At 40.4% G+C, this 23,054-nt stretch overlaps 1 protein-coding gene across 1 annotated transcript in view; it reads left to right on the forward strand.

Annotated features, from left to right (window-relative positions):
- The first annotated feature begins 4,867 nt into the window (after positions 1-4,867).
- The window catches only part of cdh23 (cadherin-related 23), a 130,735-nt gene continuing 112,548 nt past the window's right edge, over positions 4,868-23,054 (forward strand). The window contains exons 1-4 of the mRNA XM_028422897.1: positions 4,868-4,967; positions 6,622-6,652; positions 17,448-17,541; positions 19,702-19,776. Of these exons, the coding sequence (XP_028278698.1) occupies positions 17,457-17,541; positions 19,702-19,776 (160 nt within the window). The 5' untranslated portion in view covers positions 4,868-4,967; positions 6,622-6,652; positions 17,448-17,456. The remainder of the gene's footprint in view (positions 4,968-6,621; positions 6,653-17,447; positions 17,542-19,701; positions 19,777-23,054) is intronic.

Genomic DNA, 23,054 nt, shown 5'->3' on the forward strand with positions numbered 1-23,054 from the left:
AGAATTAGGAAATTCTATAACCCTCTTCATTCATACTTTACCATCTCTACCATTTAACCAACTGCTTAACCAGCTGACCAGTACAGCCGAATCAAGTGGGCATGATGTCCTTCTCCTTCCCTCGCCCCCCTTCAGATTTAAAATTTAGGCTATGATTTGAGTTAAATTGAGCATAGTGCTAGCTCAGGTAGGGCAAAAATCCCAACACCAGCCATATTTAACCCTCCATGTTGCTTCCTCTGCATGCTGCATTGCCCCTCATAATGTGTCTGACCTAATCAATGTCATGCCTGTTGTCAACATTGCCGGCTCTGTTATGTACCCTGGGGCGGGCTGCTGCTTTCTGGCTTCATGGCTTTCCTTGTATATATAGATTTTATGTATATAGAACTGTAAGGAGGTTCCCATAGAGCAGAACCATACTGTCAAATTCACTAGCAGATTTAAAGTGGATTTATGTCCGTGTTAACAGAGGATTCATTTTATTAGCAGCATACTTAAATTGTCTGCTTCCAGAAATTTAATCTCTTTGAAGAATAGTCTACAAACACAGGTGTTTTCACTTTATCTACCAAATAACAGAGTGGTTGTTTATGACTGACCAGTGCTGTCTCTTGGCAAACCTCCCTCCAGGAAATTATATGTGTACACTCTTAAAACATTCATTTATACATTATTATATTCTTGTTGTTGAGAATATTTTGTGTTTTAAGACTACAAGGGACACATTGTTTATAAAATATAATAATAATACTCACACAGTTGACACACCCATAGAGCCTCACATCGTGGTATTTCTGAAAGCTGGGAGAAATGAAAAATGTGAGAAAAAAAAAAAACAATGGCAATAATTAACCCTGAAGTAAAGTGCATGAAGAAATAAAAGATCGCAATCGCTTCTTCTCGCTATTGGTTAATCACTGCAAAATCTATTAGAGAGAGAGGGAGCTGGGAGCCAAGAGATATGACTATCTAATTAACTGAACAACATCCTAAATCCGGTCTCAGTTCAGTTGTTTAACTCTGTTTAACTCTTTGGTAAAGGTCAGCGATGACGCCGGTATTACATTCACTGCCTTTCACTGTAGAGCCTAATTACTCCTTCAGGTTCAGAGGATGCATTAGTCTAACATCCGACACTTTCTGCACAGCTACCACTATTTGCATTGATCTCTGGATTGTGGCCAACATGCTCCATATATGGTTATAATGAAACAAGTGTGAACCTCAGGAAGATAAAGTAAAAACACACATTTCCACTTAGAAAGGGTTGAGCTTAGTTCCACAGTGTGCGAGGGTGATGCATCTGCTTTGTTTATTAGGAGAAATTCTCTGCATTCTCCCCACGTTCCTTTTAAAATCTGGTTTGGATTGTGCAATAAAGCCAAAAATCCAATAAACCCACAATAAAATGATAAACAAACAAATGAATGCATACTGACATAAAACAAAGGGGGAAAACAACAAAGAAAATAAAAACACCATACTGTGTTCGCAGAAATGTCCAATTAAAGTTATTACCCATGAGTGTTTCTAATTTGAACTCCCCAGTGACGGTGAACCTCCGCAGGGAATGGGATGCCTGAGAATGTGTAATTAAGTAAAAGAGAAGTCGGATGGGTATCAAACACAGGCTGCCATCCTGCCTGTGCATCTTCTCTCCTTCAAGCAAATTACGCTCTCTCCTTTCATGCTATGCTGCTCCCAGTAATTTTGTTTTAATATGATTCTAAGAGAAACAAGCCAGGTCCTACCGCGCTTCTTGTTATTCATGAGAACCCAACCTGCCATCTGTTATCGCAACCAAGTCTGTGAAAAACCAACTTCAATGTTTTACTCTCACTCTGCTGCATGTCTGAGTCACAGACATAATATTGCAAAGGGAACCATAATACTGCCTTCAACTTTATGAACAGGAACCAAAATGAAGACCAGCCAAGTGCCAAATGTGAGTACATTTTAGTTTAAGGTATAAATAATTTGGAATTATGACACTGTGTTTTGTACAGCTTACTACTTTTATGTTGCTCTGTCCCCACTGGCATCATGATGCAGTCTTACCAAAAATCAGCACGTTTAAAGGTTTGTTTCATCCTTTGCAAAAAAGGAAACTAAAAATGTGCACATTTTTATTTGCCTCCAACATCTACTCGTGTTTTGGAACCACAAAGGTCAATTCATGACAATTAAAACCACAGAGAAATAAGAAACATGCTCAGCTATTATCTGTGTTTTGTGTGTTCTCAGAAAATAAACAATGGCCTCTGTAAAAGGTGTGTGCCACCTTGGCATCGAGGTGCTTGGAGGAGGCTCCTTCCTTCCTGCACGGAGCTGAATTCAAATACAGCTAGAAAAGCCTGGACAATAAGCCCTCCATCCTGAAAGGCTGGTTACCACACAGCATATTTAAATCCATGACTTGCTCAAGATGAATAAGCGGTACACCGCCACTGAGCATCTCCCAGTATATGTCAATGCAGTTATGCACAACAAAATGACAATGGCGACAGCTTGCTAGGGCCTGATAAGAAATGAATTCAGTACAATGTGACAAGCTGCCATTTTTGAGACAGATCCTGAGAGATTTAGCCAGCAATTTGTAACTGTGTATGAGACTCGGGTTCACCATTTCCATCCAGAGGCAAAAAAGAGCAACAGCTGAAATGACCTGAGGCTTCGGCTACCAAGAAAACCAAATTGCAAGACAAGGTGATGGCCTCCATTTTCTGGGATACACACTATTACAGGGACTGTTATTAACTGCCGTCTTAACACAGGTTCAGGGGAAATCGAGAAATTTGGTGTGGGAAGCTGATAAGTGCCGTTTCACTAAGATAACTCTCAAGCCTGCCTTATTTGATACACTCATAAAGTGGAATACAGAGGACACTAGTCGCCAAATGTCATGTAAGATGATGGTCAAGACATGATTGCTCCACAACTATCTATGTGTGTAAACGCAAGAGGACTCAGTGTGCTCAGTTTGGTTTACAAGGGTCATTCAGTAGTTCATTGCTGAGTCTGTCTTACAGACATCAAGTTTTTCCAGCTCATCAGACTGTGCAGACCTTCCTCCAAACCACTGACTGTGAAAACCAGACAGTTTCTCTGTCTCGCAGTAAGCTACTGGCAGCTGGTTATCCCTCCTTCAACATTTTTTTTGTTCTCTCTCTGAATGCTGAGTTATATGTTTTATATGCCTCCAGTCTTTCATGCTGTTTTTTTTAAACATGTATGTGACATGACAAATACATTCATGGTCTGATAACAGCCCACATCCTGCCCCTGGCCCTGAAAAAGAGCACAGCAGCGCTTCCGATATGCATGAGCCGCTGTGTGTAGCCGACAGAAAACACACCTTCAGCGGGGAAGAATGATGGGACACTCAGAGCAATACTGGAACCCCGGCGCTTCTTGGCATGCTCTAATGCAGAGTCCTTCCAAAGGTGTTTGGTAACTGCCACTAATAGGGTGCACATTAACCTCGGCCAGCAATTGTCTATGTACTCATAACTGCCAAGGGAAGCAGCCGTGGAGGAGCAAGTGTGTAATAGACTGTGCTTTCTTCACCTTCCTGCCCATTTTTGGCACCAGCTTCTTCCAGATGACAGCTGGGAAGTCATTAGCAAATGACCAGATTCTTCAAAAACACAGAAGAACCTCTCTCACTCAGTGTGTAAAGATGCAACTGCTCAGTGTCGAGGAAGAGTTTCAGGGGACAATACTGGCGTCTGAACAATATGAAAAACTATCAGTGTTTGCATCTTTAAAGGGAATCTTTCTAAAGTCTGAGATCAAATAAAGTGGGAATCTGTCATGCTGTGTAAAAGCATTCCAGTGAGATCCCCTGATACACATTACCAGTGTTTTGTAAATCAATAATGATGGTTTGTGTATCTACTGCCAAGCAGCAACGTTTTGGCTGCTGCCCCTGAGTTTCATAAAAAACCTATGGCGGACATGGGAACTAAAAGTCAATAAAAGACATAAACAAGCATTACACATATTACAAGGATGTATTACTCTGCCAACCAGTCGAGCAAGGATTTATACGTGTGCTTCTCCAGACTCATAAAAAAAAAGACTTTCATTAATAATGTTTGTGCACAACATTAGTTAAGTTAACCTTTGAACTTTTGGCTATAAAAAAATAAAAAAATCTCTGTACATATTCAAGTGAAAATCTGGTATGATTCTTCAGTTATATTCAGAAATGAATAGTCATTCTTTTGTATTGATGTAACACATCATGCAAATACACCAGAGAAACATATAAACACTGAATTTACAGAGATTGTTAGGATCATACAGGGTCAACACGTGTTGCCCATAATAACAGCTTTTACATCATTGATGTGTTCTGGTCAGAATCACAACTTATTTACCTAACTGAATGTAGAAAAGGTGTCAAATGTGTGTAGAAATGTGTTCCATCCTTTTTATGAAAGCAGATGTGTTGACATGTAGGAGCTGGAAATCCCCAGGTGGTGCTAATCATTGACATTTAATTTAATGAGCCTTCAAGTGTGTGCATACTGGCTCATTAGCTTGATTTACACAAACTATAAACTAAACTCACAGCTGGCCTTGATTTCATTTGTTACACCTGTGGTTTTCCTGGTACAGTGAAAATGGCTGGAGTCGAAGAATTTGGTAAATTAGATTGTAGTTTTACTTAAAATAAATATATTTAAATGTTCACAATAAACTTGGCTTACACTCGTTTTTAAGAAAACTGTTGTATTACGTTGTCTGTAAAAGTGCTGTCTTAACAATCCAGCCCAGCTGGTGGCGATAATGCGCCACTACACTGGCTTACCAACCGCTTTTACCAGAAGAAGAAGAAAAGTTTTGGACACAGGTGGAATGGAGAGGAGGGTGAAGAAGAAGAAGAAGAAGAGAGAGGGAGACAGGAGCGGGGGAGGACAGGTAAACCTGTGATACCTGTCCTTTTCAGGCCAACAGAGGTGCTCCGTAAACAAAGCAATAGAACCGCAAACTAATGTTTAAAATCATATCGGTCATGAGGAGATCTATTCTACACATGCTGCATACCTTTTCAACCGGAAGACGGTTGACTACAAATACTAAGAATTTGCTAACGGTGCATCAGACAAAGCTAGCTAGGACCATGCTAAATACAAAAATGAAGGCTAATACTAAAAATTACAGCGCTGTAAAATCCTCAACTCAGTGCAAAAATGCATTTCAGTGTAAACTATAAATGATGAATCTTATCTTTGCTGTTTTTGAAGTGTTGTCCAAGTCTCATTATCCATTCTTGATGAATTTGATGATTCCAAACAGTTCCAGGTCACTTCCGCTTCCGGTGTTAGCTTAATTGACAGTGAAGTTATACAAACTTTTTAGCAACGGCCAAGACATAATATAGATCATAATATCGAACATTTTAATGATTTGTTGAAATGGGAATGTCTTCAGGTGGGGAAAAGCAACAACCGTATAATTGGCCTTAACTTAAAATATGACAAGCAAAGTTACAAATTTATTGTTTGGTAATGCTAAGCACGTTTAGCCGTAATGTTCATAGAAAAGGGGCAACCGAGTATGAGTGTTCTTACCTATTGGGGCTCTGTGAAGCTGACATTGTTGAAGTATAATGTTGTATTGCTGAAGAATAAAAACTCTAGTAGGTCAAAAGTTTGAAAGGTTCAGTAGCACTCTAAAAAGCTCAAAACATATGAAATACAAAAAGGATGCATGTTTATCCACACAGCATCATTTTTAATTAATAAGGAAAACACAGCTGTAATGATGGCTGCTTTCCACTGCATAGTGTTTGTCATAACTTACTGAAACTTTTATATACATATATATGTATATATACATACATATATATGTATATATACATACATATATATACATATATATATGTATATATACATATATATGTATATATATGTATATATACATATATATATATATATATACATATATATGTATATATATGTATATATACATATATATATGTATATATATGTATATATATGTATGTATATGTATATATATGTATGTATATATATGTATGTATATATACATATATATGTATGTATATATACATATATATGTATATAAAAGTTTCAGTAAGTTATGACAAACACTATGCAGTGGAAAGCAGCCATCATTACAGCTGTGTTTTCCTTATTAATTAAAAATGATGCTGTGTGGATAAACATGCATCCTTTTTGTATTTCATATGTTTTGAGCTTTTTAGAGTGCTACTGAACCTTTCAAACTTTTGACCTACTAGAGTTTTTATTCTTCAGCAATACAACATTATACTTCAACAATAAAATTCAACATATATATGTATATATATGTATATATACATATATATATGTATATATACATATATATATGTATATACGTATATATATATATATATATATATTAGGCTCAAGTTATATATGTGACAAGCCTGCTGTAAATATCTTGGTTCCTTATATAGCTGCCACAGTCTTAGTCTGTATTTGCGTGAAATATCCACTAGAGAGCAGCAGAATATCATTGATGATCACAAACCAACGTGGTACACAGAATAATGTGCATTTTCTGATGATAATTCGCTGACATGACACATTTCTGTTTGTTTTTTCTTAGGCTGTCCATTTAGTTTCAAGACTGCGCCATTGTGAGTATATTTTTTTTCTGTTTACCCATTAAATTGGTTTTTATAGGACAATATCCTACTAGCTACATTTGATAATTTAGCAGCTCATTAATAAAGAAACTGAAGCTTTGTCATATTTTTCCAGCATTGTAAGAAAAACTTTTTATTTTAAACTATCACTATACTTACTCTGAAACTTCTTTTGAAAAAAAAAATGCATAATTAGTGTCACTAAAGTTTCATGTGATTGTGGGAGTTCAATATATTAAATCTAATCAAACTTTCTGCCCAGTTTTTTTTTAATTATAAGGGTTTAAACTTCCTGATGTTTGATCTTATGTTGTGGTTGGTTGTAGTTCTTTGTTTGTACACTAGGTGTTGCTGTCACACTGGCCATTCTCCCCAGAAACATGACCTCTGCGATTAAATAATGAATTATACATTTAATCAGTGTAATATATTAGCTCACGACTTTATTAGGAAGGCTCATAAATAGATCTCTTTAATCTCACTCAATTCCACCCTGTTTGGTGAAGCTTCCAGATGATTTGTCATCGCGTCCCAGTGTAATTGTTACATTTTTCACCGCGCACTATAAGGCCATGTGTCACATTTGGTGTCTATATAAGAGGATTTAATTAAACAATATATATATATATACAGCATATATGAAACATACCGGCATAATCTGTGAGTGAGAAAGTTTTTAATCGAGAAGAAACAAATAATTTCGCATATTTAAAACTTGTGGAGCATGCGCTGGAGTGTAACCCCCCATGTTCAGGAGGATATGAGACATGTAGGAGCTCCAGCCATGAGAAGCTTTGCTGTGTGGTGAACATTGGGAAGTGATCTTTGCAATCACCAGGGCGTTGGTGGTGACAGAGTAAAGCTAACGGGAGAGAGAGGGAGAGGGAGAGCGAGGGGAGAGAAGGGAGAGAGGGAGAGGGGAGCAGATACTTGGTAACGCATCACAGCAGGACAGGCAATCGAATCTAAAGGCGCTCAGCCAGCGACGGACACGGACGAGGAAGGTAGGACAAAATGATAATGACATGATCATGCTGCTGTGAGATGGCAGACACGAAGCTGAGTTATTGCGATTGCTGCGGCAGAGAGAGGGTTCACAAATAGGATAATGATTTTTCAACATGGAGCACATGTAGCTGTGCGTAATGTATGACTTTTACGCACACCAAGAGTTCTCTTACTTTACGGTTTGCTTATGTTAAATTTGTGCACTAAAGAAGAGTTGTGAAGTAGTTGGTAGATACGTAAAGATGCTTTCATGAGCCATCAGCCCACTGGCAGGAGGAGCGATTTGATCATTATGGTTTTATTAAATCATATTTGCGTCCACTTCTTTCAAGTTATGTCGTTTTTCTCCATGGCTCCGTCCAACTGTTGCTGTTGTCTCGTCAGAGGTTATTATGTCAAGAGTATGTGAAGAGTCAGTGAACGTGAGGTAATGTGCATGCTTGCGCAGAGGTGTCAGGTGTACCCTGTTATCTCAGGTAGCCCTGGTGACTCAAGAGGTGCCTGCTGGGAAGCGCCTCCGTGCCCACTTATTTATTCATGTGTCACCTGAACGCAGCAGTGACGCCGGGTTAAAGGGGAGCACCGCTCACTTTAAGAATGGCAGCTATGTTTTATATATTATCATCAGAAGCGTCAGGCGTTGAACATTCAGTTTAATAGGTCCTGTTTACATGACACATGTGCAGTATGCAACACAGGTTTTGAGGGTTAGTCACTGTTCACTATTGTGGTGCCCTATAGGCCAGGCTATGGAAAAATGCTGCTTGCATTTTTAACCCTGATTTAAAAGATTATGATTAAATGAGATTATTTGTATGATTGTATGTTTTAGTATTTATCAGTTCAACAAAAGACCTGAGTTATTAGATTTATCTAGATAATAGATAGATATACTTTGGGAAATTGGTAATATTTATAAGAGGTTATGAGAGTTATGAGATTAAAAATGAGGAAGACCATAGAAAAGAAACTTATACTAATAAATGGATTAAAAATTAGTCGTAGCCTCTCCTCCCTCTCTTGGCCTGATGGGCCAGTTTTACCAGAACTCTGTTACAGCTTTTTCACATCCATCTCTCTGCCCTGTACCATGTCAGTAGTTTGGACTTTGTATTGACCATCTTAAACCTTTGCTGATTTTGAACCGCAGTTGTTGACTCCTCACCTCTCTCTCTCTCTCTCTGCGCTGCCGGTCTGACACAAACTTAATTGTGGGACCCTGTTTTTTTTTTTCCTTGACCATCCGCTCCCGTTTGAGACAAAATCAATCCTGCTGGACTCTCAACCTGCAGCAGCGCCCCCTAGGTGACCCCCCTATGTCCAAGGAGTGAAGGCATTTTTTTAAATGAATCATACCAACACATATTAGGTGCTTGCATCTATAAGCAGTATACAAACATCATTATGAGAGAGCAAATAATTGAGGACAAGTACAGAGAAATCACTTTTTTGGCCTTGAGCACCACATCATGACACCACATGACTCTTGTGATAATCATGTAATGATGTGCTGGTACTGTAGTTCTGCCTCTGTGGACATGCTGTCTCTTCTCCTGTTGTAATTTACAGCATGGAAATGTTGTTTGTTCACTACAGTCCATCAGTGTAAGAGTGACCTGGAGCTGAAGTTTGCTGGAATGCACATAATTTGCACAAGAAATGATTATTAATATCATCAATATGCCACCTGCGTTCAGACAACCCAAAAATGCCATATTCTGTATGAGAATGTTCTTTGGTTTTTCATGTGGGGGAAGCTCGCCTTTGACAGTTGCCCTTTCTGAGTCTCTGAATGCTGAAATGGAGAGTCCATATCTGACAGACACCATGACTGACAGGTTCAAATGAAACCCAATATGAGGGATAGAGGAATGAATTGCAGATACAGTGACTCTACTGGACTTTTTTTGTATGAGGTCTCAAACAGGAAAGGAGCCAGGTATGAGAACAAGAACGATTGGCGGTGCTGTAAAATTGATGTTGTGGAATATAAGGGTGAGAAGGACATGGCGAGTGATAGCTATTAGAGATGGAGCATCTCATTTAATCCTTTTGTGTCCTAACTGTTGTAGCTCTGCTAGTCTGGGGTCTGTGAGTGGAACTGCTGGGAAAGGTTCAGTGTTAATTACCAGGTGTGAAAGCGTCTGAACAGTCTACAATTAGTGGCTCATGAATACATTTATTTATTTGTATTGTTCATTTATCATCAATTATTTCCTGTAGAAAACAGAAATAGTTTTTATTATGATCTTTATGAGACGACTTTTGGAACAGATGCCTTTTCCTCTCTGCTTTTGTATCCACACAGTTGTGATTATGATCATTGTACGCTCTCCACATTTCTCATTTCTACACACACACACACACACCACCACCACCTCTCTCCTGGTCCAGCTGTGTGTGGTCATTAAATCAGCCAATGCAGCCGAGCAGAACTGAAGAAAACAGGCTGGAGAAGAGGGGAGGGCCTGGAAGATGATTCTGCTTCTCAGCCCGCTGCCTTACAGGGGAGCTGTCAGTTCCTGCATCCTGAGAAACCCTGCTGTTCTAGATTCATGATAGTAGAGACGCTTATTACAGTCGACCTGATCATTGGCAGTGATGTTTTAGAGAAGACGACTGCTTAAATAGTTGAACCCAACCATCCAGAATAATCCTGTTGTCTTCTATTCCCTGTGTCCCTGTATTGATTCATTATTGTGGAAGTGTGAAACCATTATGAATGAAAGTGGAAATTGAAATTTCCTGAAGGAATGCACTGAAGCTTTTAATTTCTCACTGTGAAAACATGAGGGGATTCATATCTAAGCCACTAGCGTTTAGCATATCCAAATGCATTCTCCTCTGGAAATAAAGCGTGCCATGTAAAACAAACAAAACAGCAATTTAATGGCAGCTTTGTTGTGTGACAAATCCTTGTTGCTGGTATTTACGCCTGGAATCCTGCCCTGAAGTGGGGCTGAAACGGCATGGAGGAACTGCGGGAGAGACAATGAGGCCGGAGTCAAGATTGGGGAGGCAGGACTGAATAAGGAGAGAGGTGAAGTGTAGAGCTGCAAAGGTCATCTGTGCTAGAGAGGAGCTACTAAATGGTGTGTTTTGATCTTTCAGCCAGAATAGAAACCGTCAGCTGTTGGCAGAGTAGCATGACTGCATCCTAACAAAGAAAGAGACAAAAGGAGATGAATGAGTCTCTACAGGCTATCAGCTGCCCTCTGACACAGCTGTCTGTGTTTATGTTGTGTGATATACACGCAGGCCTATGCCGGGACAGCTTTACCAAGCTCATTGCAGCGGATAATGGCCAAGTGGAAGGAAGGCTTGGTGAAGAAACAGGCTGACATCAACATCTGGGGGGGAAGAAGTAATCACTTCACATTATGGAGCGTTTGAATTTGCTTAGTGTCACATTATTCTAGGGAGAAAAGGAAAAATACTGGTTAGTTGAGTCTACAGTATAGCGAGATGAATAATGCGCTAATGTAGCAATTACAGGATAAAACGAGGGACAGTACATCTCATTGTCTCATAAAAAATGTTACAGGCTGTGAACTGGGGTGCAGATGAAAACATTGTGATTCAATACAGCAGGGACCAGGAGGGTCATGACAGCTTATTGATCAGTCCTTTTTTTTTTTTTTTTAATCGGTAGATGGATGAGAGGGAAGAGTCAAGGAGTGTGTCATTATGTTCTCGCCACACTTTGTCCCTTAAAAGCCTGCAAGCAGAGAGCTAAGATTGTTTTGTCAGTCTGCACTCAGGGAAGAAGGGAGGGGGCAGCAGCAGACATGGCTGCTGGCTTCCTACTCACTTTTTTCTCTGCGATGGTGTGCTGTAGTGTTTTTTTCATTCATGAGTTGTGTGTACACATTTTAAATACAGCTCATATGGTTAACTTTTCTTTGCAAATGATTGCTGATCTCATGACTCCAAACAAAAACGTGCTGCCCTCTCTTCAGCGTGTATCCAACATTTTATGTCCATCAGCCTTTCAGTCATAGCTCCTTAACTTCCACTTGGAGCATACATCTCAGTGTCTGACACATCAGCGGGTTCCTACTGATCACACTACCACACTGATCAACTCCCACCTCTTATCATTACACACTCACACTATATATGCATCATGGTACTGGTCAACACAGGACAGGGTGTGTGTCTGAGTTGTGCCTGCTGAGGCATTTTGTGACAGGGTGCTGTAATGCGGCGCCTCACAGCGCTCCCATCCTGTTGTGGATAATTACCATCACCTTTGGTTCTCCCCCTCCTCCTCCTCCTCCTCTCTCTCTGTCTCTCTCTCTCTCTCCGGGTGTTTTGTAAAGCACTACTGTCAGTCCACACAGGATCAAAGAAGACACATGCAGCATTTCCAGTGAGAACATTCTTGTCTTGGCATGTTTGCTGTTGTCCCCCTTTCTATTTTTTTTTTGCCTGGTGGGCAGTTAGAGATGCTTTGAGGTGAGGATCCAACCACCTTCTGTACAAGTCAATCAGTAGTATTCTGCCTCATTGCTGCTGAGGTTGAATCTGTTCTTGTCCTGACAGTTAGTGTATTAACATCTTAAAGATTTGGTGGTTTTAGTAACTTCTGTTCCAAATTTGAACATCAGCACCAGCAGCTTCATACACAACATGATCAACAGTTCACGCAGAATGAAAGTTCAGTGGCAGTTTGATTAGGATTTCTACTCAGGAAGCACTGCATGCGCTGTAATCTTAATGCCATTCTGTTTACACTGCAGTCTTGTCATGTGAGTGAGGTTTGCTGAGTAAAGGCTTTCAGAAAGTCATGTCATGTTGGAGATGAAGAGATCAGGAGGGCGGGAAGGAAGACATTACTCAGCTCATCAGAGCAGCGCTGTCCCTCCTTCTTCCCTGACAAAGCCAAATGTCTGCTAATCTGTCCGTGATCATTCTGCTAATGAGTGATGGCTTTTTCATGAGGACGGAGGGCGGCAGAAATCTCTCATTGATTTGCTGTGATAATCCAGATTTGGCTGCCGGCTGAGAGACACTGCTCCCCTCTGAGGAGAGTGCCTTTGAGGTTAAAGCAAGTCAGACACAATTGCAATGTAATCAATACTATTGAGTGCTGTAAGCTGGAAGATACAGCTGTGTGGGCTGGCGGGCTTCTTTGGACAGAGCACCCCAGGGGTAGATATTAGTCTTTTCTTCACACTGCTTTAATCACATATTACTGTCCGACAAGCTGTACGTCCCGACTCTTTACACAGACCCTTATCCTGGTCACTCCAAATTAAAGGTCCTAACAGCTGTATTTGGCTTTTAAGACAGGATTCTCCTGCATAACTGTGGGGAAAGAAAACTCAGGTGAGTAGTCCTTCATGAAAGCCAGAGCAGTCCTAGGTTAGCCTGCCATTTGAAACAGAAATAATTAAGATAAGATATACTTTATATTTTTTGCACGTAATATGACCACGTAACTAATACACAGAAAACAAGTGTTTGTTCTGCTGACATTTTACATCAAGAAGCTGCAGACGCGATTAACTGTCAGATCTTAGCACAAAGAAAACTGTTTGAAATGACTACAGAATAGATATATAATTGGACAAGCCATGCTGTGCGGGGAATTTTAAAAGAACAGACATGAGCCAGTGTAGATAAGACCAGGAACAAAGAAGATGACTAAGAAAGTGGGGGGAAAACACAAGGAAAATGGCACGAATCTGGTACAAGATGTATTAGCAAGGGGGGGGTTGACCAGTAAGGGAGTAAGGGATTGATAGATGGTGACAGTATAGCCAATGGAGTGGGACAGTGCCACAGCAGGGCCCAGCTTGCAGCGAGGACCACCCCCTGCTTTGCCTTGTTCTCTGCAGTTTAATTGCCCCAGCCCCACCTCCAGACGCTCTGGTTTCATTTAATTCTGTTCATCTGCTCTCTGCCTGATGCCATTCGACTTTTAAATGTTGCAATCTGGATTTTGAAACTTTATCATCCCAACAAGGTTTTTTTATCATTTTACAGGCTTGAGCAGCATTCTGTGTAGTTAACAGGCCAGGATCTTTTTGGTCATAACATTTTTTTCCATTTGATCTGCATGAATTTATTGGTACGCTCACATTTGCTATAATGATATCATATGTATATATAAAACCTGATTTTAAATTTTTGATGGAAGCCACAGACATGGCCAGCTCCTGGGGAGTTTGATTGCCACAGCTCCACCTTCTCTCCCTCCTACCACATTATCAGTGAAGTGATTGCACCATATAAACCGTTCATTGTATGTTCACACAATAGCTTGAATCTGCTACGTTTAAAAAAGAAAGAAAAAAATCACTGATTACCATACAATTTCCAGTAGTGTTATTTCAATTGCTGCTAAAACATAATAGTGGTTTTAGAAGGGGTATCACATGGTCAGATGTTCACTTCACTTTAGTCACAAAGAACTGTTGAAATGTTTCGGGACATGCACAATTTGAAATCTTGCCATCTGGGCAGAGCCCCGAGACAATAAATGAAAATGAACTTCAAAAAAATACAGTTCAAGTGCCCTCAACCCCAAAGTCCTGGCTGTGCTGCATGTATTTAGGAAAAAACAAAACAAATGAACAATTTATAAAGATTATGACTCTTAACCTGTGTGTTATGCCATTATTAAGCCATAAGGTCGCCCTGCTGTGCTGCTGTTCTGATGGTTATCTTAAACCTTATATTCTACATTTATTTGCATGACTATATATTAAGGCTTAAGGTAGAAATAAAGTACGAAATTCCTACATTAATATTTAGTTATGATCAGTAAACTTCAGGGACAGTTTGCTCAGAGCAGCAGCTTACTTTGCTTATTCTTCAGGCAGGTGTGACAGGAGTCTACAGTACACCTCACGACAGGACAACAGGCAGGTACTGTAGGTCAGTGTGACAACCTAGTCTTCTGGCTGTGGCTGTGTGCGTCTGCAGCTTTGTGGGGGTGCTTCTGTGTGAGAATATTTAATATTAAATCCTCCTGCATCCTGGTGAGAGCACAGAGCTCTATGCTGCTGCTGCTGCTGCTGCAGTGTGTTTTCCATGGCTGCTCCAGCTCTCTCAACCCCAACCTGTCTGTCTCAACCAGTATCCATCATTCATAATCACCCACTCATCATCTCAGAAATGTCCCTTAGCATTTGGAGTAAGGATTAGTGAGGAGTCCTGAGAAGGTGTGTGTGTGTGTGTGTGCGTGCAGTAGTGTTCTGAGTTGTCAACAACAAATTAAATGTTAATGTACTATGCAGTATATACAGCAGAAAAACAGACCTTAATGGTTTAACAACAAGTTTTAGGCTCTAACATCTTTTAAAATGATGAGTTTTACAGTCTCATTTTTTTCATTGTGTTTATACTAAAAGAATCAATAGAGCACAGTCAAATTCCATTTAGGAAAGTAGACAACATATATATAAGTACAGAGGAGATTGTGGAGAAAAGAACTTTGGTTAATGGGCGTTTAAACAAACCCAGAGCTTGTTCACTGCTCTGTACATTTTATTTATTTATTTTTTTAGTGTGGTGGAAGTGAAAATGGGCTTTATTGATTTACTGATCAACCCAAACCAAGCATTGAAGTAGAACATGGAAAACACTGAGATTTTGCCCTCAAGTCTTGTTGCTTGCTATGTTGTAGTCAGGCTTGACAGACTTTGAATGTCTCCACATTCAGGTACATGAGGCGCTGCAGGGTGTGCGAGTTAAGCAGCCTCCTCAGTTATGATGGTAGGCTAAAAAAACTAAACCACAGAGGAAGTGGATATCTCTGCATATTTCTGTTAGAGGTGTTTACTAGGGGATGGCCCTGATCTGACTTTGAGTCATCACAACAAAACCTGGGCTTTACATATCAGCTGATAATCACCAACAATCGACCTCAATCAATGTTGCAAGTGCAAGCATGAATACCTCCATAGAGATGTTTCTTTGGCTTGTTTGTCATGTCTAACAGCATACTGTGTCTGCTCCTGACACACGAAAAAGCCCCATGGATCAGCTGTAGTCAAGATATTTAGTCAATATTTGGGCTGATAATAAATTTAAAATATCCAACTGGTGCTTCTCTTGTGTTTTTCCACTGCAGGAGCTTGGGGGCAGATTCAGAAATGCCCCCTAACTGGCTCGTTCAGCATGTTTCTGCTGCCGGATATCCTGGATTCATTTTTGCCAATGTTAAGTTTAACATTTACCATCAAGCCCCATCTTGGTTATTATAAGAGATGTATAAGATTTTTATCTTTACCCAAGCAGCATGAAATTGAGCGCACAGTGCAGAATTTTGCAGATTCAGGTCAAACAAACTGTCATTCACAGTGTGCATAGTGTAATGATGAACTGTGTGGTGGATGCTGACTCCTCCAGATTCATCACCTGTAGCCCGCAGAGTGACCATTCACACTGTCCATTGTTTCACAACTTTTTGACCATTATGAGCAAATTTCAGGTACTCATACACTTACACATTCACTTTGTGCTGCCATACTTCTTCATGGTCCAGCGAAGAGAGCTTGTTGCGTCTGTGTGTGTGTGTGTGTGTGTATGTAATAAATAAGGAAGGGAAATGAGGAAGAAATAAGGCGAGTAGACACAGCCATGCAGGATGCATTGTTATAGAAATTGGAATGCAATAATTCTGGGGAAACAAGAGTCCAAATGAAAACAAATGTGCCTATTCAAACTGACACACATGCACAGCTTATATAAACACGCACAGAGACATATCTTTACAATGACAGAGTATTCTTTTTACCTGGCATTTCTTTCTCACTCACCTATAAATTTTAGCTCTGAATTGAATCTACTGCACAGTGTTTATATTCTACAGCACCACAGCAAAGAGAAGGCAACACAAGGCAGACTTGGAATTGAATTTTATTGCCTCTTGCACTAACTTGTGTAGTTTATTTACAACTTTTTATTTTGCCGTCAGATACCTGAAGGACACGCTTATGCGTCTCTGCAGGATTTTTACCATGAGCTTGGGCGGCTTCAGGGAGGAGGGGAATTTAGAGAAATAACCTTTCAAAATTAACTTGTCACATGAATGAGTTTGCTGACCAGTAAGGCCTTGCTGGGACAAGTGATGACAGAAAGAATGGCAGATGACAGGAGGATGTAATGTGGAAAAACATTGTCCTCCCTGAGCTTCCTCCTAACTGGAAGCCTCGTGAACCTGCTAGTTTCAGCAAGTAAACGCACATAAACGCATATATATAAAGTGTTTATCACAATGTCCCTCAGATAGGCAGCCACCAATGAAGCTATGCAGCAATTTACAGTTAATTATTGTCTTAACTGCTTTGCTACAAGCCAATTGACAGTAAGCACCTCTCAGCAAACATGCAGCTCACAAATACGCTGTAAAGATCATAATTATACTCTCCACATGTTGACTGACATTATTTGTCGTTCATATTGACCTTAAACTGTAGCTGCCCTGGTGTCATTGCCACTGTTATTTTCATTTTTTAACAGTACACTGCATCTTGATAATGGCTGTGTGTGTACACTGTACTGTAAATGAGCTGTTGCTTATGAATTTTCTTTCATCAACACCCGACCCACACACAAACACTCAAGAAAACACGGTACCTAATCTTTTTTTGTTTTTTTGTTTCCCCTGTCCTCTATTTGTACTGATCACATCCTCTCCTCACGTACATGGTAATCACCTAACATAGAGGAGCTGCAATGTGTTTGGGTATTATGTGCTTAGACAGAAACAGCAATGTGAGTAATCAGCCAGTCCAATAACCGTCTGTATTCTGTGTTTCATCAGGTGCAGGTGATGTCGTGGAGTGTGGGTTTAGGAGGCAGGATGACAGTTGCCAAGCTCCTCCTTCCGTTCCTAGTTCTCCACTCTTTCTGTGAAGGTGAGTGTGCCTGACTATACAAAATGAATATGTATGACTCCACCAAGACTAGCCTTTTTTTTCATTTTTTTGTGTGTGGTGGGGTATTTTGCTGCATAATTTGCACACTGGCTGGTAGAGTACATGCATTTCATTTTAATTTATGCTTCCTCAGTGGCAAACAGGTAGAGAAAGGGGCTGTTTTATGAATATGAAGCTGAATTTTGTTAGACAAACAGAAGATTATGAATACATGTGGTTATTGTAGTGTCTTTATCTTTCACACAGTGGATTCACTCAGGGAGAATTGTAAAGACTTTTCTAGTGCTTTCGTCCTTCTTCTCAATTCTATTAAGCACCTGAAAATATTTTCTGTCCTTACACAATATATATATACACATACATTCCTTTATACATTTTCTTCTACACCTCTTCCTATCACTCCTGTGCAGGATCTATTTATTTTTTTCCACTTTTGATCTCCTTGGTATTTCTTCACTCTTGCTCTCCACCCATGACTGCATTGCATAATGTCCACTTCAGCCTTCAGACCTACTTATAAACACTTTCATACTTGCTGAGTAAGTCTCTCTAAGGGCTGGAGATGGAGCGAGGGAGAGTGTGTGAGTGTCAGTGTTGTGGAACGTCATGGTAACAGTCACACGGTGACAGGCAGGAGACACCTCCAATCGCACACAGCGCTGAAGCAGCAGGGAAAGTTATTAAGTGAATGCCGCAACCTCTTTCCATCAAGCACAATGAGTTTATCAAGGCTCTCCTGCTCTGCAGTCCTCCAGGCTCTCACCTCTCACTCTCGCCTAACACCTTGTGTTTTCTCTCTGTGGTTCTACTTCACTCCTTCTCTCTCCTCACTTCCACTTGCTTTCCTCTAAATAACCCATTAGCACACTGACCCTGTGTGTCTGATCTAGCAAATTGGATTGATGATCATCACAGTGATTGTTTTGTCGCTGTAATCAATCTGCATTGAACTGTCTGAACCCGACAGAGGGCCTCGCTGTAACTAATCCAGAGGTATCAACATCTTATTAATCCCCATTCTTGCCCACCTCTCAAAGCACGGCCCATGTTCTTGATGCTAGTAAGCCAGAGATGAGCATCTTCTTTTGCACAGACAAGCGCACGACTGAACGGAAAGCTCCTACTTTGAAAGCATCGTTTCACTCCATCAAGCACTCTCACTTCAAACGGGCTGGCCTTCCCGTCTTTCACTTCAGCGTCTCTGTGGTCTGCCACCCGGCTCAGCTGATCAAAGACCATCAGCTTTGTTCCCTGATCTTTCCAAAATAACAGCTTGTATCGCTCTGCCCTCCGACACACATACACGGCACACTATTAACTGTTTAACAGACACTGATGATAAACTGGAAGGATTTCCCTCCCATACAGAGGAATCAATATGACCTACTAACAATTTGGCCTCAAAAAACATCCAGCATCAAGGTCAAGGTTTTGGAATTACCCCCTTTTGCTGTGGAGTTTGTGACGTGTCTGACATGCCCGTGCAGTCGTTAAACAGCAATTAAACTTTTAAAATAGGTGAAGGAGGTGAAACAAGAGAAAGTACAAAAGACTAAAAGACACGTGAATGCCATTACAAAGATCTTAGGTGGATTCCAAAGGCTTTTGTTGAAGTGTGTATGACTATAAAAAAAATTGCATGTAAGGAAATGTATACTGTATTTCTGATGACATTTTCACTACCTTTTACAAATGCTTTTTCCATTTTCACTATTCATTCAAAAAATTTGGCACACAGGGTTCTTAACAGAAGAGATTAAAGAATGGATTTTGCAGGACTTAAAATTATTACAGGCTTCTTCAGGCTTAACCTGCAGTTTAGTCTTTTAACAAAGTCAAAGCTGTTAACCCATTTTAGATCTCAATACACAGGCTGCACAATAGCTTGAAACAGAATTAAAGAATTGGCAGTGTTTACAAAGAGCAGTGGCATCAAATGGGAAAATGTGCAGGTTGTTACAAAATCACATCAAATTTAAACAGCAAGGTTAATCAACGTGGCATAGAGCCACATGTTCAAATGGGTGAGGTCAGGTGCTCCTAAAATATAGGGAATAGTAATTATATGACAGTGTCATATTTATATATACACTGTGTATGCTTGCCCAGTGAGATAATTTCCCTTCTTTTTCTCCACAGGCTCCAACCAGCCTCCACGTTTCGTGAACTACTTTTTCTCAACGTACCTTCTCATCTATGAAGACACGCCAATTGGTGAGTGACGTGTCAGTGTGTTGTATTTGGTGTGTTTACATGCTCTATAGAAAGTTCAGTAGAACTGCCTTTGCTTTGTCGACATATTTCCCGCAGGGAGATGCTCTGTCCTCTGTATCCCCTGAATATAAACAGTGAAGGAAAGAAACAAGAGAGAGATGTCATAACACAAGCTGACAGTGATAGCAATCCTCTATCCAGATGTGTATGTGTGGTGTGTGTCTGTTGCTGTGATGAGAGCGAAACTTTGTCCAGATTTGGTATCTCCATATATGTTGTGGGGATGGGGGGGTTTCCAGGATATTTCTCCCAGATCTGTTATTCCCGGTCTTATTTTTTTTATTTATTTTGTCGTTTTGTTGATTGACAGGGCAATTTGAAGATGTCTGGCTTTTCATCGCCTCTCAGGGTGTCAGTGGCTATGAATTAAAATCCTTTATACTAGATGGATTTTTTTTTTCTTTTTTAAGAAGTTTTTTTTTATCACATGACCTTTAAACTCTGCCAGTCTGTCACAACACACCCAGTCTGAGTCTTAAAGTGTTTGTGTACATCTGGTTGTTTCCTGTGAGTGGAAACTTGTCGCGCACATTTTCTTTTTTTTTATTTTTGGTGGAGGGGTGGAGTTCTCAACCTCCATCATCATGAATGCCACAGTCATCATTCATCTATTATCTTCTCCATCATCATCATAGTTGAAGTTTTTTTTTTGTATATATTTTAAATGCAGCCAGGAAAGGTTACAGTATCCCACAGAGCCTACACTAAATCATCATCATCATCGCACCATTGCCCTCACAGTTTCCTGGCGTGGCATGTTTGTCCAACAGGACAAAGCAGATTCTGGCAGGCGGCCATCTTTTCATAAAGTCAGCTGGTGTTCTAACCAGTGAAGGGCATGGTTGTGTTGGTGGGTGGCATTGCTGATTTCCCTAACTGCTTTGTTCAGGTCGCCCTCTGGCTATGAATCACTGTCCTCTCCTATAAGGCAGCTGGGCTGCGGTCCAGCAGCACTTTCCACTGGTCCAGAGAGCTGTCAGTCATGTCCTTGGCTCGGCCTGTAATGGCTTCTTCGGTGGTGTGACTGTGGGGGCGTGCTGAGTGATCAGACACTGACAATTTGTCAAAATTATTGTTTATTAGCTCAGCAGATGTCCTCATCTAGGAGGCCCTCCAATTCATAAACACATGAAAGCACAGATGCACACACATCTCCAAGCCTCAGCCCGAGTCAAGTGTCTGTGTGTGAGAGTCGCTAAAGATTAGTTTTCACCCCAGACCTGTCTCCTCACCCACAACCTCAAGACTACTTATCATCCAGCGCACTGCCTTAATAGACTCGCCCAACAGCAATTTCAAAGCCGACATCACTCTTTCTGTTGATTTGAATAAAGGGCCAGAATAAGAAATACATATTTTCTCATCTCAAGTTTCACTGCAAAGATTGTGCAAAGAATAAAGAGTTGTTAAATTGGGCTTTCAGGGCACAATGGGGGCAGTTTAATCATATTCAAATCTTCATACGTGCCTCTGTACTTCATTAGACCATTATTTCACCACACATTGAGGAACGTAAATGAGTACCTGTCTGGCTGACTGGTAGCCAAACCACATGACTTGAGCACAATGATCAGGTTTCCTTCAGCCCCTCTTATTGGTCCCGTTTGGTTACCATGGTGGTTGTTGGCTCAAGTTTTGGCCGTGATGTAACAACATATGGTTCATGGGAGCAGGAGGCTGTGTGACACTAAGACCTAGTTTGTGTAATAACTGGTTGATTGACATGTGCACAAAGGGACCTTTCAAAATAGACTATCCTGTGATAAATGTGGTCTACATGCATGCATGCACACAGACACACACACACACACACACACAAAAACATTTTTTGGACTTGTCAAGCAGTAAATTCGGCACACAGATGCCCTCTGAGCCTGCAGCTTCGACTCCATGTGGCAGCAGAAGCACATTATTTATTATGTAGATGAGGGAAGACATCCAAACATGGATATTTGATCTGAGAGCACAGCAGCAGCAGGAGGTTTGGTTTGGGAACTGGCACAAGGTGTTTGGAAGATGCTACAGATGTGGACTGTGTTAAACAATGAGACAAGTGTGTACTCACTGTCTTTCACTACAGAGTTTTATTTATTTTTTTTATTTGTATTTGATATTTGTAACAAAATCCTCCTGTTTATTCATGACCAGTTTGTGTGTGTGTGTGTGTGTCCGTTTGGTGTGCATGTGCATACACGTGTTTATGGTTTGTGAGTGTTTTTTTTTTATTTTGTCACATCTAGGCAGTGAGATCATTCATTCCTGGAGGGGGGAGGGCAGCTAAACAGAGGCGCTGATGTTTAAATGCAGTGGCAGATAGCAGTGTGTGTTGTGTCAGGAAATGGGATGTGTAATTAGACTGAGAGAACACTTTGATTAAACGCTCTCATCTCCTAATCCACTTTGCCCTGATTCGGCAGATTAAGCTCTCTACTGAGTAATTAACTTGTGGAAACACAACATTTGTTGAAAATAAGAAACTTCCACACTCTGCTGGGGAAGGTGTGTGTGTGTGTGTGTGTGTGTGTGTGTGTGTCTTGTAATTTATGCCAAATGAGCGTAAGGTTTTGCGGTCTGATTCAATTTAAAAATGTGACTCCAGCTAATGTTATTACAACACGTGTTCATTTGTATGGGATGAGATATTGTGTACATGTAAATCCTGGAAGTGAGAGGGCACCAAGAGAAGGCTTCTGTATCTCTGTGTGATTCATTCATAAAAATCATCCTATATGCAGCAACAGATTCTTTTCATATAATTTGCACAAGAAAAGCACACAGAAATGTTCTGTTGCACAGCAGAAAAGCAGCTTTCATACACAGCCAAACACTGCAGAGCACATTCTGCCTGCTGTTTCTGAATACCTGCTCTTTTTAATTATTTATTTCATACCTTATATATTTTCCTTTTATGTGAGCACAGATCCAGATGGCTGAAGCCTTGTATCAAAAAACATGTAGAACATTTGCTATCGTATGAGGATGCTGTTCAAACAATTAAAATACCAACCTTGTGCCTGAACTCCTACCTCTCCCCCTCTCTCTCTCTCTCTCTGCTCCCTCACATTTTCTCCTGCCACAGTAAATACCTCGCACTTTTAATTAGCTCTGTGGCATTCCCAATTCAGTAATAATTAAAGAGCAAGCAGTAGCACCAAGGAGCAACTTATTAAAGTCTTCCCCCTAAACGTGTTGATAATGTCCATGCACTCTCTCTAACC

Source organism: Parambassis ranga, chromosome 15 (genome assembly GCF_900634625.1).
Source record: "Parambassis ranga chromosome 15, fParRan2.1, whole genome shotgun sequence".
Lineage (NCBI taxonomy): Eukaryota > Metazoa > Chordata > Actinopteri > Ambassidae > Parambassis > Parambassis ranga.